Source organism: Oncorhynchus kisutch, linkage group LG8 (assembly GCF_002021735.2).
Source record: "Oncorhynchus kisutch isolate 150728-3 linkage group LG8, Okis_V2, whole genome shotgun sequence".
Lineage (NCBI taxonomy): Eukaryota > Metazoa > Chordata > Actinopteri > Salmoniformes > Salmonidae > Oncorhynchus > Oncorhynchus kisutch.
This window is the reverse complement of record NC_034181.2, coordinates 54169818-54193490: the sequence shown is the minus strand read 5'-3', so window position 1 is coordinate 54193490 and position 23673 is coordinate 54169818. Positions and strand designations below refer to the sequence as shown.

The window sequence follows — 23673 nt, the reverse complement described above, 5'->3', positions numbered from 1 at the left end:
CCTGGCGGAGTGGTGCCAGGAAAATAAACTCTCCCTCAAAAAAAAGAAACTGATTGTGGACTTCAGGAAGCAGTATGCCCGTATCCACATCAACGGGACCGCAGTGGAGAAGGTGGAAAGCGTAAACTTCGCTGACAATCTGAAATGGTCCACCCACACAGACAGTGTGGGGAAGAAGGCGCAACCTTCAACCTCAGGAGGCTGAAGAAATTTGGCTTGGCCCCTAAGACCCTCACAAACTTTTACAGATGCACAATTGAGAACATCCTGTAGGGCTGTATCACTGCCTGGTATGGAAACTGTACCACTCGCAACCGCAGGGCTCTCCAGAGGGTGGTGTGGTCTGCCGAACACATTACCAGGGGCACACTGCTTGCCCTCCAGGACACCTACAGCAACCGATGTCAAAGGAAGGCCAAACAGATCATCAAGGAAATCAATCACCCGAGCCACGGCCTGTTCACCCCGCTATCAGCAAAAAGGGGAGGTCAGTAGAGGTAAATCAAAACTGGGACAGAGAGAAAAACAGCTTCTATCTCGAAGCCATCAGATTGTTAAATAGCCATCACTAGCTGGCTACCGCCGGGTTACTCAGCCCTACACCTTAGAGGCTGCTGCCCAACATTCATAGACATGGAATCACTGGCCACTTTAATAATGGAACATCAGTCACTTTAATAATGTTTACATACTGCTTTACTCATCTCATATGTAAACTCAGCAAAAAAAGGATAATTCGTAAAAAAATCAAAATAACTTCACAAAAAATCATTGTAAAGCGTTTAAACACTGTTTCCCATGCTTGTTCAATGAACCACAAACAATTAATGAACATGCACCCGTGGAACGGTCGTTAAGACACCAACAGCTTACAGACGGTAGGCAATTAAGGTAACAGTTATGAAAACTTAGGACACTAAACAGGCCTTTCTACTGACTCTGAAAAACACCAAAAGAAAGATGCCCAGGGTCCCTGCTCATCTGCGTGAACGTGCCTTAGGCATGCTGCAAGGAGGCATGATAACTGCAGATGTGGCCAATGCAATAAATTGCAATGTCCGTACAGTAAGACGCCTAAGACAGTGCTACAGGGAGACAGGACGGACAGCTGATCGTCCTCGCAGTGGCAGACCACGTGTAACAACAACTGCACAGGATCGGTACATCCGAACTTCACACCTGCGGGACAGGTACAGGATGGCAACAACAACTGCACGAGATACACCAGGAACGCACAATCCCTCCATCAGTGCTCAGACTGTCCGCAATAGGCTGAGAGAGGCTGGACTGTGGGCTTGTAGGCCTGTTGTAAGGCAGGTCCTCACCAGACATCATCGGAAACAACGTCACCTATGGGCACAAGCTCACCGTCGCTGGACCAGACAGGACTGGCAAAAAGTGCTCTTCACTGACGAGCCACGGTTTTGTCTCACCAGGGGTGATGGTCAGATTCAAGTTTATCGTTGAAGAGTGTGCATTACACTGAGGCATGTACTCTGGAGTGGGATCGATTTGGAGTTGGTGTGTCCGTCATGGTCTGGGGCGGTGTGTCACAGCATCATCGGACTGAGCTTGTCGTCATTGCAGGCAATCTCAACGCTGTGCGCTACAGGGAAGACATCCTCCTCCCTCATGTGGTACCCTTCCTGCAGGCTCATCCTGACATGACCCTCCAGCATGACAATGCCACCAGCCATGCTGCTCGTTCTGTGCATGATTTCCTGCAAGACAGGAATGTCAGGGTTCTGCCATGGCCAGCGAAGAGCCCGGATCTCAATCCCATTGAGCACATCTGGGACTTTTTGGATCGGAGGGTGAGTTGTAGGTGCCTTGCTGGAAGAGTGGGGTAACATCTCACAGCAAGAACTGGCAAATCTGGTGCAGTCCATGAGGAGGAGATGCACTGTAGTACTTAATGCAGCTGGTGGCCACGTCAAATTCTGACTGTTACTTTTGATTTTGACCCCCCTTTGTTCAGGGATACATTATTCCATTTCTGTTAGTCACATGTCTGTGTAAATTGTTCAGTTTAGGTCTCAGTTGTTGAATCTCGCTATGTTCATACAAATATTTACACATGTTTGTTGAAAATAAACGCAGTTGACAGTGAGGACGTTTCTTTATTTTCTGAGTTTATATACTGTATTCTATTCTACTGTATTTTAGTCAATGCCACTACGACATTGCTCATCCTAATATTTATATATTTCTTAATTCCATTCTTTTACTCTTAGATTTGTGTATTGTTGTGAATTGTTAAGATAGTACTGCACTGTTGGAGCTAGGAACACAAGCTGTCACGGATCCCTCTGGAACTTTCATTACGCACACCTGGCCCCTATTCCCAGTGATTAGTAATTGTATAACGGTGCCCTTGCTTTACCATTGTCCTGTTGATTATTGTTACTAGGTCCATTGGTGTGTGTGAGTATCCGTGCTGTGTATTTGGGCTTTCGTGACCTTGTGGATTGCGCAGATGATTACAGGTCTCGTCACGTGTGATAATCATTGTGCGCTGGTGTTATTTATTCGAGGTACTCCTCGCTCTTTTGTTATGTGTTCAACCCTGTGTTTTGTCTTTCATTTCATTTCATTACCCCGAATACGCACTCCTGTGCCTGTCTACCAAATCTCTTCACGCCAGCGTGACACAAGCATTTCGCTACACCCTGTGTATGTGATCAATTTATTTGTTGAATTTTTATTACTGTATACACACACACATATCTTACCAAACTCGACTTATTCCACTGCCTTGGTTAGTGCATAGGGCACACATGTATGTGCATAGCGTACTGCACACACTCCTGTGCAGACTGACAAAAGACACACACGGTTAACTTCCCTACTGAGGGGTGACCACGGGAATGAGGCAAAGCAAAGCATGTGCTTGGTCAACAGAAAATCTCCCCGACTACATCCTAGTGGGCCCAATGGAGTCATGATATTTAGTCCACAGACACGCATACACACCAGCCAGGGTGTTTTTTATTAACAACATTTGTCACCCATGGCTGCCTGTGACCCTTTCTCTGTGCGGAGGACAAAGCAGTGTGATAGTGCCAAGCACCACACTAACCTCCTGCACTGGCACACCATCTATCTCACTCTCAGGATATTGAAGTGTTGGCACTACTGAAGTGTGTGCGTGTTTGTGTGTGTGTGTGTGTGTGTGTGTGTGTGTGTGTGTGTGTGTGTGTGTGTGTGTGTGTGTGTGTGTGTGTGTGTGTGTGTGTGTGTGTGTGTGTGTGCATCTGCGTGTGCATGTGAGAGCACATACAGTATGCTGTATGTATGCGCTGCACCCCATTCAAATTAAATCTGCCCACGATCCAATTACATCCCAATGAGATGCTTCGGTGTGATGTCCTGAGATAGAGAATATGCTGCATCCCATGAAAGGTCATTATACAAGATCAGATTAAGGCCTGCTCTCATTTTCCTCACTCCAATGGTTTACTCTACCATAAGGGCTTATAATTGCAGAGAAGCAATGTCTAGTCTAGCTATTGATGGGTAGTGGTCTAATGAGGAAATGCAGAAGTGTTGCCTAACATACTTCGTCATTCATAGGCCCCAAAACTCTCACACACACACACTGACACAAAGATAAAGAGCTATGGAAGGTTAGGAAGGCATCTCTATTCATCTGTTTTACATAACAGCACTATCCCTGGAAGACCTCCTGTCATACTGTCAGACCCTGCAGGACAACACTCTACTCTCTCTACTACAGTGACAGGAAGGCCGTGTCATATTACCCTCTTTTTCGAACAATAACAACAACAAAGGCCATATGGCTCTCCATTGCTACATCTGGTGTCAAGCCCATGGTCTTACCTTCATGAGGACAGACTCGCTGAGTTTCTCTCTGTTGACGATCTTGATGGCCACTTTCTGACACGTGACACAGTGGATTCCCAGCTTCACCAGGCCTGAAACACACACGTTAGCAAATAGTGTGTCAAACACACACACACGCACAAATATACACAGTGAAGACAGTCAAACACATAATAAACGCATAGAGACACACACACACACACACACACACACACATACACACACACACAAAGTAAAGAGGGTCTAACGCACAATAGCCGAATGAGTAGGCCTGTCTTGTTCGAACCAGTTATATCAGGTGTTTTTGTGCTGGGCTGAAACAAAACCCTGCAACATCACACAATGACTCCAAGAACAGTTAGCTTTGCCTCGTGTATCGAACAAAGTCCCACTGAAGGGAACCAGAGTAAATGTCAGTGAATAAGGAGAGTCAGTGAGCACACTAAAGCCCTGGTCATCTCGCTCGAATAAAGAATACACACACATACAGATGAAAAGAGAGAGCATCGGTCAGCCCACAACTCCATAATAGAAAACATCCCTCAAAGCTCCTCATAAAAACCACTGTATGAAACCCCCCCAGAGCCAACGTCTCCCATCTCGCCATTTTGCATCTCAAAGTAAATGTCAACTTCTACATAAACAGCAACATGAAAGAATCAATGCAGAGAAAGCAATAGCTTTATTTTATGACACACACACACACACACACACACACACACACACACACACACACACACAATGGCGACATCTATCTTTTTCAAAGAGCTGAGCCTGGGGATAGGGTGTCACTTTCCTACTAAAAGGTCTGCATCTAAATACCACCCCACACTGCATATGCACCGCTTTTATTACCTGGCATACATATTTCAGAGAAGTACATATCCTACATTTGACTGGTGATTTCCCCATGGGTTTCCCCAAAGGTGCGAGGAAACTGGGATACCGGGCCGTAAACACCAGTGGCATTGAGCCAAGATGGCAGCCGCAGGGCTCTTTTATGTTAGGCAGTTAGAGCCGGAATGGCATCCTGGGCGACATTCACAATGTGCCATTGATCTTGCTGTCAGCGGAGCTCGGGGACTGCTGCTCGATTGCCTGGCCAACATGGGTTAGAAACCTCGGCAACCACTTTACACCAGGTAATGAATATTTGATATTGATGTAATTGCCTCGAATAGATTGTCCGTCTGTGTGCGTGTGTGAGTGCGCGTGCGTGCGCGTGTGCAAGTGACGGCACCAAAAGGCAAACACAGGAGTGTGAGTCATCAGTGAAAGAACAGGGAAATATGGGAAATACGTTGAAAGAAATGAGAGAATGAAAGAGAGATGACGTGCGCTCAGTGAAGCTGGGGGCTTTAAAGAGAGAGAATGAGAGAGAAAATCTTATTGAATCAGCCAGGCACATATTGTATTGTGACAAGCCACATAAGTCAGAAGTTTACATACTTAGCCAAATATATTTAAACTCAGTTTTTCACAATTCCTGACATTTAATCAGAATATAAATTCCTTGACTGAGCTCAATTAGGATCAACACTTTATTTTAGATAATGTGAAATGTCGGAATAATAGCAGAGAGAATGATTTATTTTAGCTTTTATTTCTTTCATCACATTCCCAGTGTTTCAGAAGTTTACATACACTCAATTAGTATTTGGTAGCATTGCCTTTAAATTGTTTAACGTGGGTCAAACGTTTTGGATAGCCTTCCACAAGCTTCCCACAATAAGATGGGTGAATTTGGTCACATTTCTCCTGACAGAGCTGGTGTAACTGAGTCAGGTTTGTAGGCCTCCTTGCTCGCACACACTTTTTCAGTTCTATCCACATATTTTCTATAGGATTGAGGTCAGGGCTTCTCTGTATACATCAATGATTTCGCTCTTGCTGCTGGTGATTCTCTGATCCACCTCTACGCAGACGACACCATTCTGTATACCTCTGGCCCTTCTTTGGACTCTGTGTTAACTAACTTCCAGAAGAGCTTCAATGGCATACAACTCTCCTTCCGTGGCCTCCAACTGCTCTTAATTGCAAGTAAAACTAAATGCATGCTATTCAACCGATAGCTGCCCGCACCTGCCCGCCCGTCCAGCATCACTACTCTGGACGGTTCTGACTTGTGGACAACTACAAATACCTAGGTGTCTGGTTAGACTGTAAACTCTCCTTCCAGACTCACATTAAGCATCTCCAATCCAAAATTAAATCTAGAATTGGCTACATATTTCGTAACAAAGCATCCTTCGCTCATGTTGCCAAACATACCCTCGTAAAACTGACCATCCTACCGATCCTCGACTTTGGCGATGTCATTTACAAAATAGACTCCAACACTACTAAACAAATTGGATGCAGTCTATCACAGTGACATCCATTTTGACACCAAAGCCCCATATACCAACCACCACTGCGACCTGTATGCTCTCGTTGGCTGGGCATCGCTTCATACTCACCGCCAAACCCACTGGCTCCAGGTCATCTACAAGTCTCTGCTAGGTAAATCCCTGCCTTATCTCAGCTCACTGGTCACCATAGCAGCACCCACCCGTAGCACGCGCTCCAGCAGGTATATCTCACTGGTCACCATAGCAGCACCCACCCGCAGCACGCGCTCCAGCAGTTATATCTCACTGGTCGCCCCCAAAGAGCCAATTCTTCCTTTGGCCGTTTTTCCCTCCAGTTCTCTGCTGCCAATGACCTGAACAAACTGCAAAAATCACTGAAGCTGGAGACTCATATCTCCCTCACTAGCTTTAAGCACCAGCTGTCAGAGCAGCTCACAGATCACTGCACCTGTACATAGCCCATCTGTAAATAGCCCATCCAACTACCTCATCCCCATACTGTATGTATTTATTGATCTTGCTCCTTTGCACCCCAGTATCTCTACTTAAACATCCATCATCTGCACATCTTCCATTCCAGTGTTTCATTGTTATATTGTAATTACTTCGCCACCATGGCCTATTTATTGCCTTACCTCCCTTATCCTACATCATTTGCACACACTGTATAGACCTTTTGTACAGTATTATTGACAGTATGTTTGTTTATTCCATGTGTAACTCTGTGTTGTATGTGTCGAAGTGCTTTGCTTTATCTTGGCCAGGTCGCAGTTGGAAATCAGAACTTATTCTCAACTAGCCTACGCGGCTATATAAAGGTGAAATAAATGAAAAATAAATGGCCACTCCAATACCTTGACTTTGTTGTCCTTAAAAGCCACTTTGACACAACTTTGGAAGTATGCTTGGGGTCATTGTCCATTTGGAAGACCCATTTGTGACCAAGCTTTCACTTCTTGACTGATGTCTTGAGATGTTGCTTCAATATATCCACATAATTTTCCATCCTCATGATGCCATCTATTTTGTGAAGTGCAACAGTCCCTCCTGCAGAAAATCACCCCACAACATGATGCTGCCACCCCGGTGCTTCACGGTTGGGATGGTGTTCTTTGGTTTGCATGCGTCCCCCTTTTTCCTCCAAACATAACAATGGTCATTATGGCCAAACAGTTCTATTTTTGTTTCATCAGACCAGAGGACATTTCTCAAAAAAGTACAACCTTTGTCCCCATGTGCAGTTGCAAACCGTAGTCTGGCTTTTTTTATGGCGGTTTTGGAGCAGTGGCTTCTTCCTTGCTGAGCGGCCTTTCAGGTTATGTCGATATAGGACTTGTTTTACTGTGGATATAGATACCTTTGTACCTGTTTCCTTCAGCATCTTCACAAGGTTCTTTGCTGTTGTTCTGGGATTGATTTGCAGCTTTCGCACCAAAGTACGTTCATCTCATCTCAGAACGCTTCTCCTTACTGAGCGGTATGACGGCTGCGTGGTCCCATGGTGTTTATACCTGCATACTGTTGTTCGTACAGATGAACGTGGTAACTTCAGGCATTTGGAAATTGCTCCCAAGAATGAACCAGACTTGTGGAGGTCTACAAATGTTTTTCTGAGGTCTTGGCTGATTTCTTTAGATTTTCCCATAATGACATGCAAAGAGGCACTGAGTTTGAAGGTAGGCCTTGAAATACATCCACAGGTACACCTCAAATTGAATCAAATGATGTAAATTAGCCTATCGGAAGCTTCTAAAGTCATGACGGAATTTTCGGGAATTTTCCAAGCTGTTTAAAGGCACAGTCAACTTAGGGTATGTACATTTCTGACCCACTGGAATTGTGAAACAGTGAATTATAAGTCAAATAATCTGTCTGTAAACAATTGTTGGAAAAATTACTTGTGTCATGCACAAAGTAGATGTCCTAACCGACTTGCCAAAACTCTAGTTTGTTAACAAGAAATTGATGGAGTGGTTGAAAAACAAGTTTTAATGACTCCAACCTAAGTGTATGTAAACTTCCGACTTCAGCTGTATACAACAGTATATACTACTGATAATTGGATCCAAATTAAAGTAGAATGTGTGAAGCATATGGATAGACAGTAAAATGACAGTAAAATGATCAACAGTCTTTTAATCCACTTCTGTTGTAACATCTGAGGTGAGGAGAAATTATCTTTGGTTGATGGCAGGATGAGGAAAAATATTGTGCACAGTACTGAAAATGACTTAGTTTACAATTTACACTGAGCTGTATTTCAGTGAGAATATGAGCTACTAAGTCAACTCCCCAGATACTAAGCTAAGACTAGAACACACACACAAAAACATACACACGCACACACACACACACACACACACACACACACACACACACACACACACACACACACACACACACACACACACACACACACACACACACACACACACACATACACACACACACACGTCTGACCAACATAAATGAATCAGCAGCGCATCCCTATTGATTTCTCCTCCCTCTATCCTTCCCTCGGACTCTCCATCCCTCCCCCCATCCCTCCTTTGCCTGTTAAGATCAATACAAAACAAAGCCCCTACCAGGACGATGTCATCAAAACTCTCAATGATGTCCAACCAGCCAAACCCTAATGCTGGCCAGTCCCAGAGCTGGGTATAGAACCTGGCTTTGTGTTCAATAACTGATTCATCTTCTAGATTTATCTCACTGCTTTATCTTCAAAACAAGACTAAACCCACATAGATGTGGAGCGGGATACATGTAAACAGGTGAAAGCTGAGGAGGCCCATCCATGCTACATGTCCAGCGTGTTAATTAGGCTACTGCTGACATGGCAAAGTATGTTAGGTGTTCAATAGTTCCTGTGGGACAGGGTGTCTGGTTGCTGGGGTTCTGTAAGCGTATTGCGTACTGTACACATGCAGACACATGCACGCACACACACGTACAGCGGTACAAATGTTTACACATTTTATTTATTTATTTTATTTTACCTTTATTTAACCAGGTAGGCAAGTTGAGAACAAGTTCTCATTTACAATTGCGACCTGGCCAAGATAAAGCAAAGCAGTTCGACAGATAAAACGACACAGAGTTACACATGGAGTAAAAACAAACATACAGTCAATAATGCAGTATAAACAAGTCTATATACAATGTGAGCAAATGAGGTGAGAAGGGAGGTAAAGGCAAAAAAGGCCATGATGGCAAAGTAAATACAATATAGCAAGTAAAATACTGGAATGGTAGTTTTGCAATGGACGAATGTGCAAAGTAGAAATAAAAAGATAATGGGGTGCAAAGGAGCAAAATAAATAAATAAATAAAAATTAAATACAGTTGGGAAAGAGGTAGTTGTTTGGGCTAAATTATAGGTGGGCTATGTACAGGTGCAGTAATCTGTGAGCTGCTCTGACAGTTGGTGCTTAAAGCTAGTGAGGGAGATAAGTGTTTCCAGTTTCAGAGATTTTTGTAGTTCGTTCCAGTCATTGGCAGCAGAGAACTGGAAGGAGAGGCGGCCAAAGAAAGAATTGGTTTTGGGGGTGACTAGAGAGATATACCTGCTGGAGCGTGTGCTACAGGTGGGAGATGCTATGGTGACCAGCGAGCTGAGATAAGGGGGGACTTTACCTAGCAGGGTCTTGTAGATGACATGGAGCCAGTGGGTTTGGCGACGAGTATGAAGCGAGGGCCAGCCAACGAGAGCGTACAGGTCGCAATGGTGGGTAGTATATGGGGCTTTGGTGATAAAACGGATTGCACTGTGATAGACTGCATCCAATTTGTTGAGTAGGGTATTGGAGGCTATTTTGTAAATGACATCGCCAAAGTCGAGGATTGGTAGGATGGTCAGTTTTACAAGGGTATGTTTGGCAGCATGAGTGAAGGATGCTTTGTTGCGAAATAGGAAGCCAATTCTAGATTTAACTTTGGATTGGAGATGTTTGATATGGGTCTGGAAGGAGAGTTGCAGACACATGCACGCACACACACGTACAGCGGTACAAATGTTTACACATGCAGACACATGCACGCACACACACGTACAGCGGTACAAATGTTTACACATGCAGACACATGCACGCACACACACGTACAGCGGTACAAATGTTTACACATGCAGACACATGCACGCACACACACGTACAGCGGTACAAATGTTTACACATGCAGACACATGCACGCACACACACGTACAGCGGTACACATGCAGACACATGCACGCACACACACACACGTACAGCGGTACACATGCAGACACATGCAGACACACACACACACACACGTACAGCGGAACAAATGTTTACACATGCACGCAAAGTGTGTTCGGGAAGGCATTCAGACCCCTTGACTGTTTCCACATTTTTGCTACATTACAGCCTTACTCTAAAATGGATTAAATAGCTTTTTTCCCTCATCAATCTATACAAAATACCCCATGATGACAAAGCAACAACAGGTTTTTAGACAATTTTGCAAATGTATTCAAAAATAGTCAACTGAAATATCACATTTAGTATTCAGACCCTTTACTCAGTACGTTGTTGAAGCGATTACAGCCTTGAGTCTTCTTGGGTATGACGCTACAAGCTTGGTACACCTGTATTTAGGGAGTTTCTCCCATTCTTCTCTGCAGGTCCTCTCAAGCTCTATCAGGTTTGATGGGGAGTGTCGATACACAGCTATTTTCAGGTCTCTCCAGAGATGTTAGATCCAGGCTCTGGCTGGGACATTCCTGAGTTGTCTCGACTGTGTGCTTAGGGTTGTTGTCCTGTTGGAAGGTGAACAGTCACCCTAGTCTGTGGTCCTGAGTGCTCTGGAGCAGGTTTTCATCAAGGCTCTCTCTGTACTTTGCTCCATTCACTTTTCCCCCGATCCTGAACATCCCCACAGCATGATGCTGCAACCACCATGCTTCACCGTAGGAATGGTGCCAGGTTTCCTCCAGACATGACGATTGGCATTCAGACCTAAGAGTTCAATCTTGGTTTCATCAGACCAGAGAATATTGTTTCTCATGGTCTGACAGTGCTTTAGGTTTACCTTTATTTAACTCTGCAAGTCAGTTGAGAACACATTCCTATTTTCAATGACGGCCTAGGAACAGTGGGTTAACTGCCTGTTCAGGGGCAGAACGACAGATTTTTACCTTTTCAGCTTGGTGATTCGAACTTGCAACCTTTCGGTTACTAGTCCAACGCTCTAACCACTAGGCTACCTGCCACTTGGAGTTTGCCAAGTGCCTCTTGGCAAACTCCAAGTGGGCTAACATGTGCCTTTTAAAGAGGAGTGGCTTTTGTCTAGCCACTCTACCATAAAGGCCTGATTGGTGGAGTGCTACAGAGATGGTTGTCCTTCTGTAAGGTTCTCTTATCTCCACAGAGGAACTCTGGAGCTCTGTCAGAGTGACCTTCGGGTTCTTGGTCACCTCCCTGACCAAGGCCCTTCTCCCCCGATTGCTCAGTTTGGCCCTACGGACAGCTCTAGGAAGAGTCTCAGTGGTTGCAAACCATTTAAGAATGATGGCGGCCACTGTGTTCTTGGGGACCATCAATTCTGCAGAAATGTTTTGGTTCCCTTCCCCAGATCTGTGCCTAGACACAATCCTGTCTTGGAACTCTACGGACAATTCCTTTGACCTCATGGCTTGGTTTTTGCTCTGACATGCACTGTGAACTGTGGGATCTTATATAGACAGGTGTGTGCCTTTCCAAATCATGTCCAATCAAGTGAATTTAGCACAGATGGACTCCAATCAAGTTTTAGAAACATCTCAAGGATGATCAATGGAAACAGGATGCCCCTGAGCCCAATTTCGAATCTCATAGCAAAGGGTCTGAATAGTTTTGTAAATAAGCTATTTCTGCTTTTATTTTTAACACATTTGAAAATAAATCTTAAAAACCTGTTATGCTTTTTCACTATGGGGTAGGTTGTGTAGATTGATGAGAGAATGTTTTTTTGAATCCATTTTAGAATAGGGCTGTAACGTAACAAAATGTGGGAAAAAATCAAGGGGTCTGAATCCTTTCCAAATGCACTGTGTACACACACTGTAGGAACGCAAACTTGTAAACCCATAGAAACACACTCACGCAGACACACGTACACCCGTACACATGTAGACATGCACTACTATATACATACATACACTGTAGGCACTCACACACAAACACACATACACGTCACTACCTGGAGTGATGATGCTCTACTGATCAATGGTGAGAGGTCATCTGTCAGGGAGGTCAAAAGGTGGGGTATGATCTGGTCATGACCTGTCACCTGACCTTTAACACTAACACATCTACATAACCAGCATGACCCATCTGACAAATCTCATTACCAACTCAAACCAGGGGTTGGAACCGGTTCAGGGAGAAGAACTGAAAACCGGAAAATTAGAACATTTTTAGAGGAACAGAATCAGAACCAGGAACAAAAGTGATTTACACTGTTCTGGCATGGGAACCAGTAAATAATGTTCCTTTACATTCCGGAAATTTTTTAAGTCCCACAAATTTAAGTCTCACAAACCCCGCATGATTCAGAAATTAGGGAGAGAATTCTAATAAGAGAACGCTAGTTAATTGAAGATACTAGACGTTTCACATCTCACGTTGGATTTATTAACTACAAAAGGGTAAGATTCGTTTTTTAATTTTGGTGCAGCTCTGCACACACAAGCTTGTTAGCTAGCTAGCTCTGGTCCAACATTAAGCCTCTGAGCTATGAAATTCAAAAACATTCAAAGTTTCTCCATAGAAGCCGCTCCTCTGTAGATAAAACTCTGTGGGCCTAGCTAATTCAGATAATGCATGTCATAACAAGATGCCCAGCACTTCAAGTGAAACCTCCACCTCCTCTAGCTCTCTCCCCAACCGCAAAATGTCTCAGGTATCTCACACCCTACACTTGTCTGTCCATCGCACATGTAAAGAACTGTAGCTTACCCGTCCATAGCAATCTGCTCTATCCACACTGATTGGTGAAGTTATTTAATGTCGAGCTACAGTGCCTTCGGAAAGTATTCAGACCCCTTGACTTTCTCCACATTTTGTTCACTTGCTTGACACACTTTGTATGCTTGACATACCTTTGTTTGGTTGTAGTGTGTAATAGTATTCGGATTTCTCTTGATTGTGTCCAGTTGTCATGTCATTCTTCAGCATTGTTGCTCCACAACAGCTGTGCAGGTGCCTTATTTTGCAGAGGGAGGAAGCTCCCGTCTCACTTTGTTCATGGTGCCAGCCAGACTTGTTTTCTTTGCAGGCAAATTGTTCGCCAGTGACAGTGATGTGAAGAAATTGTCTATGGTGACATTGCTCCCCTTGCCAACATAAGGTTCCACAAGCCTCATCACCACATTCTCCAACACTCGCACCTGCTGCGTGATGTGGCTATTTTCCCAGAGATTGAAAGCCATTCAGCATGTACAATTATCCATGCTCACTCTGTGTTGCCTACTCCAAGTAGGTCATAGTAAACGTATAAGACTGCTCTGAGTCGGTGAAATGATACAGGGCAAATTAATAGGGTAAATTCTGTACCTGAACAAGGCAGAAAACCCACTGTTCCTAGGCCATCATTGAAAAATAGAATTGGTTCTTTTAACTGACTTGCCTAGTTCACTAAAGGTAAAATAAATAAAATACCATTTTAAAATTAGGCCTATAATTAGAATGGATCAATAAAATTGAATGGCCCACCCTGTTCTTCATTTACAATTGTTGATCACATAACCACGCGCCTTTTGCTTCCCCTCGCTCCTCAACTCACTCATTCTCCCCATCATACTTTGCTTAATTAATTGTACCTGTTGTTATACGTGTGAAATTCGTTTTGGTATAGTTTAGGTTCAGTTTCGAGTCAATTGTCAGGGGGGTTATCAACTGGGCACTGCACTTTCAACTGTCAGAAGAAAGAGAGGAGCAGGCCCTTCTGTTGGGAGAAAGAGCGGAGCAGGCCCTTCTGTTGGGAGAAAGAGCGGAGCAAGCCCTTCTGTTGGGAGAAAGAGCGGAGCAGGCCCTTCTGTTGGGAGAAGGAGGGGCAACGAGGGAAAACCATTCAAACAAATGACATGTCCTCCTAAAACTGGTTATAACTCCAGTTCTGTTTGTGATATTAAGATCCTAACAATGACAGTGAGTTATATAGACTTTATTTAGGAAAAGTCCAGGACAGAAGGGGGCATGAGTTAAAATAATGGCAGAGCAATATAAACAAAACAATTATGATCAGTCAAGATGACTGCTTTAGCTTAACTTTACTTTGCAGGTTGGAACAGTTGAACGGAACCCCAAAAAATGTTGGTTCTGTTCATAACTAAATGATTGGAAAATAACTTTGGTTCCAACCCCTGATTCAAACTGACACTGAAACACATTCATGGGTTCAATTGTATGTTTCATATCAAATCACACAAATCACTGCCTGTGAACTAAACTAAGGACGACAGTTTTTATTTTATCATTTAAAAAAACTTTGCACATATATTTTCTCATATCCACTAACAAAGTCAAACAATGAAGATATGACTTTGACTATATTAAGGCATTCATAGCGAGTTTAAAGTTCAAAGCAATCGTATGCAGTTACAGTGAGTCAACGGAGTATTAACTAGAGCTATCATAACTCTAGAGACATCAGTTCTAACGACACAATGCCATGAGTCATCTCTTTACAGGCTCTGCTGTATTTTAGCAAAAGGGATTATTTTCAATCACGTATTGTTGTTGGAAGCCTATGGCCTAGAGGTGCAGTTAGCCACCCACACACACTCACAAACTCTGTAGTACATACTCGGTAGTGGAGTCCACAGTCGAGGGGCTACTCTTCTGCACCACTTCAAGCTGCTATTTCTAAACAGCAGTCGACAGAGTGTCAAGCCCAGTAATGTGCAGCCGCACGGAAAACGCCTTTGTGCCTCCTCCAGAACTTGGGTTGTTTGGGAGTTTTCTCATTGACTTTGACTCAATTTTAGGAGAAATTAGGCAAGTTCTAACAAGCACGCAAACATGTGATCAAATATTTCAGACGTCAGGAGGATAGGACGTCACGACAACTGAGTGCGTGTGTGCGTACATGTGTCTCTGAGTGTGTGTGTGTGTGTGTGCGTGTGTGTGTCTCTGAGTGTGTGTTTGTGTGTGTGTGTGCGTGCATGTGTCTCTGAGTGTGTGTTTGTGTGTATGTGTGTGCGTGCATGTGTCTCTGAGTGTGTGTGTGTGTGTGTGTGTGTGTGTGTGTGTGTGTGTGTGTGTGTGTGTGTGTGTGTGTGTGTGTGTGTGTGTGTGTGTGTGTGTGTGTGCGTGCGTGCGTGCGTGCGTGCGTGCGTGCGTGTGTGTGTTGTGATGGAGCGTCCTCCAGAAGCGGAGCATCTGTATCTGTCACAGGCTGATTGATGACTCCTCTGAATCTCTGAAATATGCATTAGTCCTGCCACAGATTGAAACTGTATATTGGCCTATTTACATCCCATTATACAGACAAAGTGTTACACAAACACAAACACACATGGTGGAGGCATACTTAGGCATGTATAAACTTCTCTTTTCACCACCCAGGTCCAATGTAACCTACATCTCATGACTTTTTCCTCATTTTGTTGTGTTAGAAAGCGGGTTTAAAATGTATTTAATTGTATTTTTTTTACTCTGTAATACTCTGTAATGTCAAAGTGGTAGAAGAATTATAATATTTGTCATCCCCCTGAGTCAATACATGTTAGAATCACCTTTGGCAGCGATTATAGTTGTCTTTCTGGGTAAGTCTCTCAGAGCTTTGCACACACACATAATGTGTTGTGAAATCTGTTGTGAATATTTTACAATGTTTTTAAAAATGCCTTCATTTTGCTGGAACCCTGGAAGAGCAGCAGCTTGGCAGCAGCTAATGGGGATCCATAATAAATCCAAAAACAAATACACCTGGGTTGTCCAATATTTGCCAATATTCTTTTTAAAATTCTTCATTCTCTTACAAGTTGGTTGTCGATTGCTAAGCAGCCATTTTCAAGTCTCGCCATAGATTTTCAAACCGATTCAAGTATAAACTATAACTAGGCCACTCAGGAACATTCAATGTCGTTTTGGTAAGCAACTCAAGTGTATATTTGGCCTTGTGCTTTAGGTTACTGTGAATTTCTCGCCCTGTGTCTGTTGGGATGCAGACTGAACCAAGTTTTTCCTCTAGGATTTTGCCTGTGCTTTGCTCTATTCCATTCATTTTTAATCATAAAAAAAACTCCCTAGTCCTTGTCGATGACAAGCATACCCATAACATGATGCAGCCACCACAATGCTTGAAAATATGAAGAGTGGTACTCGGTGATGTGTTGTGTTGGATTTGCCCCAAACATAACCCTTTGTATTCAGGACATAATTTAAGTGAAGTTTTACTTCAGTGCCTTTTTTCAAACAGGATGCATGTTTTGGAATCTTTTTTATTCTGTACAGACTCAATTAGCTTAGTATTGTCGAATAACTACAAAATTGTCGATCCATCCTCACAGCCATTAAACTGTTTTAAAGTCTCATGGTGAAATCCCTGACCTCTCCGACAACTGAGTTAGGAAGGACGCCCGTATCTTTGTAGTGACTAGGTGTATTGATACACCATCCAAATTGTAATTAATAACTTCACCATGCTCAAAGGGATATTCAATTTCTTTTTTTACCCATCTACAAATAGGTGCCCTTCTATGTGAGGCACCTCCCTGATCTTTATGGTTGATTCTGTGTATGAAATTCACTACTCGAATGAGGGAGGGTACAGATAATTGTATGTATCGGGTACAGAGATGAGGTAGTCATTCAAAAATCATGTTAAACACTATTATCTTACACAGAGGGAGTCCATGCAACTTATTATGTGACTTGTTATGTGACACATTTCTACTCCTGAACTTATTTAGGCTTGCCATAACAAAGGGGTTGAATACTTATTGAATCAAGACATTTCAGCTTTTTATTTTAAATTAATTAGTTACAATTTCAAAAAACATTACTTTGACATTATGAGGTATTGTGTGTAGGCCAGTGACAGAAAATCCCAATGAAATCCACTTTAAATGCAGGCTGTAACACAGCAAAATGTGGAAAAAGTCAAGGGGTGTGAATACTTTCTGAAGGCACTGTATATGAAAGGGACCCTGTGAGGTTCTACATTAAGACCAGTATTACAAGGTTTCTAGGGTGTCTTTATGCATATGCTATAATCACTGACAAATACCTCTGGGTATTCCAGCACTGTTTTGGCGCTCCTGGTGTGCTGTATGCTAATGACCATGGAAGAGGATTTCTATTAGCTCCTATAGTGCATTTCTGCACAAACATCCACATACACACGTGCCGAGCACACACACACTGGAGAGAAACAAACACAGACAGACAGACAGACAGACAGACAGACAGACAGACAGACAGACAGACAGACAGACAGACAGACAGAGAGAGAGAGAGAGAGAGAGAGACCAAAAGAGAGACCAAGAGAGACCAAAGTGGCGCCGACAGTGCTGGTCGCCTCGCTTCGAGTTCTTGGGAATATGCAGTATTTTATGTTTTTATGTATTATTTCTTACATTGTTACCCTAGGAAATCTTAAGTGTTATTATATACAGTGCCTTGCGAAAGTATTCGGCCCCCTTGAACTTTGCGACCTTTTGCCACATTTCAGGCTTCAAACATAAAGATATAAAACTGTATTTTTTGTGAAGAATCAACAACAAGTGGGACAAAATCATGAAGTGGATCGACATTTATTGGATATTTCTAACTTTTTTATCAAATCAAAAACGGAAAAATTGGGTGTGCAAAATTATTCAGCCCCTTTACTTTCAGTGCAGCAAACTCTCTCCAGAAGTTCAGTGAGGATCTCTGAATGATCCAATGTTGACCTAAATTACTAATGATGATAAATACAATCCACTTGTGTGTAATCAAGTCTCCGTATAAATGCACCTGCACTGTGATAGTCTCAGAGGTCCGTTAAAAGCGCAGAGAGCATCATGATGAACAAGGAACACACCAGGCAGGTCCGAGATACTGTTGTGAAGAAGTTTAAAGCCGGATTTGGATACAAAAAGATTTCCCAAGCTGGGAAAAACAATTGTATATAAGAGCAACGTCAACTTTCCAACATTACAACCAGGAATGCGACTTTCCCGAAGCGGATCTGTTCGGACCACCACCCAGGACAATAGATCTAATCCCAGTAACCGACCCAAAACAACAGTGGGGCAGACGGAGCGGCCTCCTGGTCAGGCTCCGTAGACATGCACATCGCTCACAGCTCCCGAGTATACTACTTGCCGTTTTCCAGTCTCTTGACAACAAGGTAGATGAAATTCGAGCAAGGGTTGCCTTCCAGAGAGACATCAGAGATTGTAACATTCTCCGTTTCAAAAAAACATGGCTCTTGGGATATGTTGTCGGAATCATTTCAGCCACCGGGCTTCTCCATGCATCGTGCAGACAGAGATAAAAACCTCTCTAGGAAAAGGAAGGGCGGGGGTGATGCCTTATGATTAACGACTCATGGTGCAATCATAACAACATACAGGAACTCAAGTCCTTCTGCTCACCCGACCTACAACACCTTACAATCAAATGCCAGCCATTTTACCTACCAAGATTATTCTTGTCAGTTATAGTCACAGCTGTGTACGTTCCCCCTCAAGCAAACACCAATACGGCCCTCAAGGAACTTCACTGGGCTCTGGGTAAACTGGAAGCCACATATCCGGAGGCAGCATTTGTTGTAGCTGGGGATTTTAACAAAGCAAATTTGAAAACAATGCATACAAAGCCCTCCCCAACCCTCTCTTCAGCAAATCCGACCATGACACAATCTTGCTTGTACCCTCTAATAGGCAGAAACTCAAACAGGATGTACCAGTGATGAGAACCATTCAACGCTGGTCTGACCAATCGGATGCCACACTTCAAGATTGTTTTAATCACGCGGACTGGAATATGTTCCGGTCAGCCTCAGAGAGCAACATCGACCTATACGCTGACTCGTTGAATGAGTTTATAGAGACGTGCATTGGAGATGTTGTACCCACTGTGACTATTAAAACCTACCCTAACCAGAAACCGTGGATGGATGGTGGCATTCGCGCAACACTGAAAGAGCGATCCACCGCATTTAACCATGGAAAGAAGTCTGTAAATATGGCTGAATATAATCAGTGTAGTTATTCCCTCCATAAGGCAATCAAAGAAACAGGGACAAGGTGGAGTCGCAATTCTATGGCTCAGACACAAGACGTATGTGGCAGGGTCTACAGGAAATCACGGACTACAAAAATAAAAACAGCCACATCATGCACACCGACATCACGCTTTCAGACAAACTAAACACCTTCTTTGCCCGCATTGAGGATAATACAGTGTCGCGGGATGCTAACAGGGACTGCCCCCCCCCCCCTCCTTCTCTGTGGCCGACGTGAGAAAGACATTTAAACGTGTTAACCCTCGCAAGGCTGCTGGCCCAGACGGCATCCCTTTTTCAACCAAGATGGCATAGCAGTTCAGACGTCTTTTTGTCCTCGTCTTGTCGTGTCCTGTATATACATATATTTACAACTTTTTTCACATACATTTTATTTTTATTTTCCATCAACTCATCTTCAAAACACTCTCCTGCAACCCGCCTCACCAATTTATATGTATAAAAAAGTATTATATACCTCAAATCTGTAATCCTCCAAGAAGCTAGCCAGAAACTCCAAGAAGCTAGCCAGAAACTAGCCAGAAGCTAGCCAGGAGCTAGCCAGAAGCTAGCCCAGAAGCTAATCCGGAAGCTAATCAGAAGCTAGTTCAAAAGCTAGTTAGCTTCTTTACTGGCAAATCGTTAGTATTCAGCTAACCACGGTTTGTGGTCATCAGCTATCCTTTAGCTCGAAAATCTATCGCCAGTTTTGTACGGCGCAGCGCGGCTCGGAACGGAACATACCGGACCAATTTTTCTCTCCATGTCCCTGGATTTCAACTGCTCTCTGGACATTCATACCCGGATCTCACAGCTAGCTAGCTGCTATCCGTGTGACTATCGGCTTTCGTCGATTCCGGAGCAAACATCAATTATTCCGGAGCTAGCCAGCTCCATCAATCACTCCTGAGTTCCATCAATCACTCCTGGGCTGCAGTCACCTATCCGGACCCGTTTTACTGCCTACGCGGAGCCCCACCGGGCCTTCACAACTGGACTGCCGACGTTATCTACCCGAAGGAGATCCGGCTGGCTCCTCCGTCGCGACGATACCTGAACGCCCATCTGCGGCCTGCTAACCATTAGCTGACTTACCGGCTGCTATCTAAATAGACAATCGGACAATTTATTTATTTTTATTATTATTATGTTTTCTTCTTGGGCCTCTATAACGATATCTATTGTTTTTATTTTTGTTGTTGTTCTGTGATTTGGATTAATCCCCTCTACCACACGGAACCCCACTAATCTACTGACGGAACGCAAGAGGTGGATAACAACAGACCTCCATCCTATGCTAGCTTGCTACCGATGGCCTGGCTAGCTGTCTAAATCGCCGTGACCCCCAACCAACCTCTCCACTCACTGGACCCTTTTGATCACTCGACTAAGAATGCCTCTCCATAATGTCAATATGTCTTGTCCATTGCTGTTCTGGTTAGTGTTTATTGGCTTATTTCACTGTAGAGCCTGTAGTCCTGCTCACTATACCTTATCCAACCTATTAGTTCCACCACCCACACATGCAATGACATCTCCTGGTTTCAATGATGTTTCTAGAGACAATATATCTCTCTTCATCACTCAATACCTAGGTTTACCTCCACTGTATTCACATCCTACCATACCTTTGTCTGTACATTATACCTTGATGCTATTTTATCGCCCCCGAAACCTCCTTTTACTCTCTGTTCCAGACGTTCTAGACGAACAATTCTTATTGCTTTTAGCCGCACCCTTATTCTACTCCTCCTATGTTCCTCTGGCGATGTAGAGGTGAATCCAGGCCCTGCAGTGCCTAGCTCCACTCCTATTCCCCAGGCGCTCTCTTTTGACGACTTCTGTAACCGTAATAGCCTTGGTTTCATGCATGTTAACATTAGAAGCCTCCTCCCTAAGTTTGTCCTATTCACTGCTTTAGCACACTCTGCCAACCCGGATGTTCTAGCTGTGTCTGAATCCTGGCTTAGGAAGACCACCAACAAACTACACAAACTACAACATTTTCAGACAAGATAGAACTGCCAAAGGGGGCGGTGTTGCAATCTACTGCAAAGATAGCCTGCAGAGGTCTGTCTTACTATCCAGGTCTGTACCCAAACAATTTGAACTTCTACTTTTAAAAATCCACCTCTCTAAAAACAAGTCTCTCACCGTTGCCGCCTGCTATAGACCACCCTCTGCCCCCAGCTGTGCTCTGGACACCATATGTGAACTGATTGCCCCCCATCTATCTTCAGAGCTCGTGCTGCTAGGTGACCTAAACTGGAACATGCTTAACACCCCAGCCATCCTACAATCTAAACTTGATGCCCTCAATCTCACACAAATTATCAATGAACCTACCAGGTACCTCCCCAAAGCCTTAAACACGGGCACCCTCATAGATATCATCCTAACCAACTTCCCCTCTAAATACACCTCTGCTGTCTTCAACCAAGATCTCAGCGATCACTGCCTCATTGCCTTCATCCGTAATGGGTCAGCCGGTCAAACGACCTCCACTCATCACTGTAAAACGCTCCCTGAAACACTTCAGCGAGCAGGCCTTTCTAATCGACCTGGCCGGGGTATCCTGGAAGGATATTGATCTCATCCCGTCAGTAGAGGATGCCTGGATATTTTTTTATTTAAATGCCTTCCTAACCATCTTAAATAAACTTCCCCATTCAAGAAATTTAGAACCAGGAACAGATATAGCCCTTGGTTCTCCCCAGACCTGACTGCCCTTAACCAACACAAAAACATCCTATGGCGTTCTGCATTAGCATCGAACAGCCCCCGTGATATGCAGCTGTTCAGGGAAGCCAGAAACCATTATACACAGGCAGTTAGAAAAGCCAAGGCTAGCTTTTTCAAGCAGAAATTTGCTTCCTGCAACACTAACTCAAAAAAGTTCTGGGACACTGTAAAGTCCATGGAGAATAAGAACACCACCTCCCAGCTGCCCACTGCACTGAAGATAGGAAACACTGTCACCACTGATAAATCCACCATAATTGAGAATTTCAATAAGCATTTTTCTACGGCTGGCCATGCTTTCCACCTGGCTACTCCTACCCCGGTCAACAGCACTGCACCCCCAACAGCAACTCGCCCAAGCCTTCCCCATTTCTCCTTCTCCCAAATCCATTCAGCTGATGTTCTGAAAGAGCTGCAAAATCTGGACACCTACAAATCAGCCGGGCTAGACAATCTGGACCCTTTCTTTCTAAAATTATCTGCCGAAATTGTTGCCACCCCTATTACTAGCCTGTTCAACCTCTCTATCGTGTCGTCTGAGATTCCCAAAGATTGGAAAGCAGCTGCGGTCATCCCCCTCTTCAAAGGGGGGGACACTCTTGACCCAAACTGCTACAGACCTATATCTATCCTACCATGCCTTTCTAAGGTCTTCGAAAGCCAAGTCAACAAACAGATTACCGACCATTTCGAATCTCACCATACCTTCTCTGCTATGCAATCTGGTTTCAGAGCTGGTCATGGGTGCACCTCAGCCACGCTCAAGGTCCTAAACGATATCTTAACCGCCATCGATAAGAAACATTACTGTGCAGACGTATTCATTGATCTGGCCAAGGCTTTCGACTCTGTCAATCACCACATCCTCATCGGCAGACTCGACAGCCTTGGTTTCTCAAATGATTGCCTCGCCTGGTTCACCAACTACTTCTCTGATAGAGTTCAGTGTGTCAAATCGGAGGGTCTGCTGTCCGGACCTCTGGCAGTCTCTATGGGGGTGCCACAGGGTTCAATTCTTGGACCGACTCTCTTCTCTGTATACATCAATGAGGTCACTCTTGCTGCTGGTGAGTCTCTGATCCACCTCTACGCAGACGACACCATTCTGTATACTTCCGGCCCTTCTTTGGACACTGTGTTAACAACCCTCCAGGCAAGCTTCAATGCCATACAACTCTCATTCCGTGGCCTCCAATTGCTCTTAAATACAAGTAAAACTAAATGCATGCTCTTCAACCGATCGCTACCTGCACCTACCCGCCTGTCCAACATCACTACTCTGGACGGCTCTGACTTAGAATACGTGGACAACTACAAATACTTAGGTGTCTGGTTAGACTGTAAACTCTCCTTCCAGACCCATATCAAACATCTCCAATCCAAAGTTAAATCTAGAATTGGCTTCCTATTTCGCAACAAAGCATCCTTCACTCATGCTGCCAAACATACCCTTGTAAAACTGACCATCCTACCAATCCTCGACTTTGGCGATGTAATTTACAAAATAGCCTCCAATACCCTA

The 23673-nt window shown here is 44.0% G+C and overlaps 1 protein-coding gene across 5 annotated transcripts in view; it reads right to left on the bottom strand.

Moving 5' to 3' along the window:
* Nucleotides 1-23673, bottom strand: part of LOC109895298 (serine/threonine-protein kinase BRSK2-like) — a 173983-nt gene that overhangs the window by 77217 nt on the left and 73093 nt on the right. For all 5 annotated transcript variants that reach the window (XM_031830565.1, XM_031830561.1, XM_031830562.1 and 2 more), the window contains exon 2: nt 3841-3935. In XM_031830565.1, coding sequence (XP_031686425.1) covers nt 3841-3935 — 95 coding nt within the window. The remainder of the gene's footprint in view (nt 1-3840; nt 3936-23673) is intronic.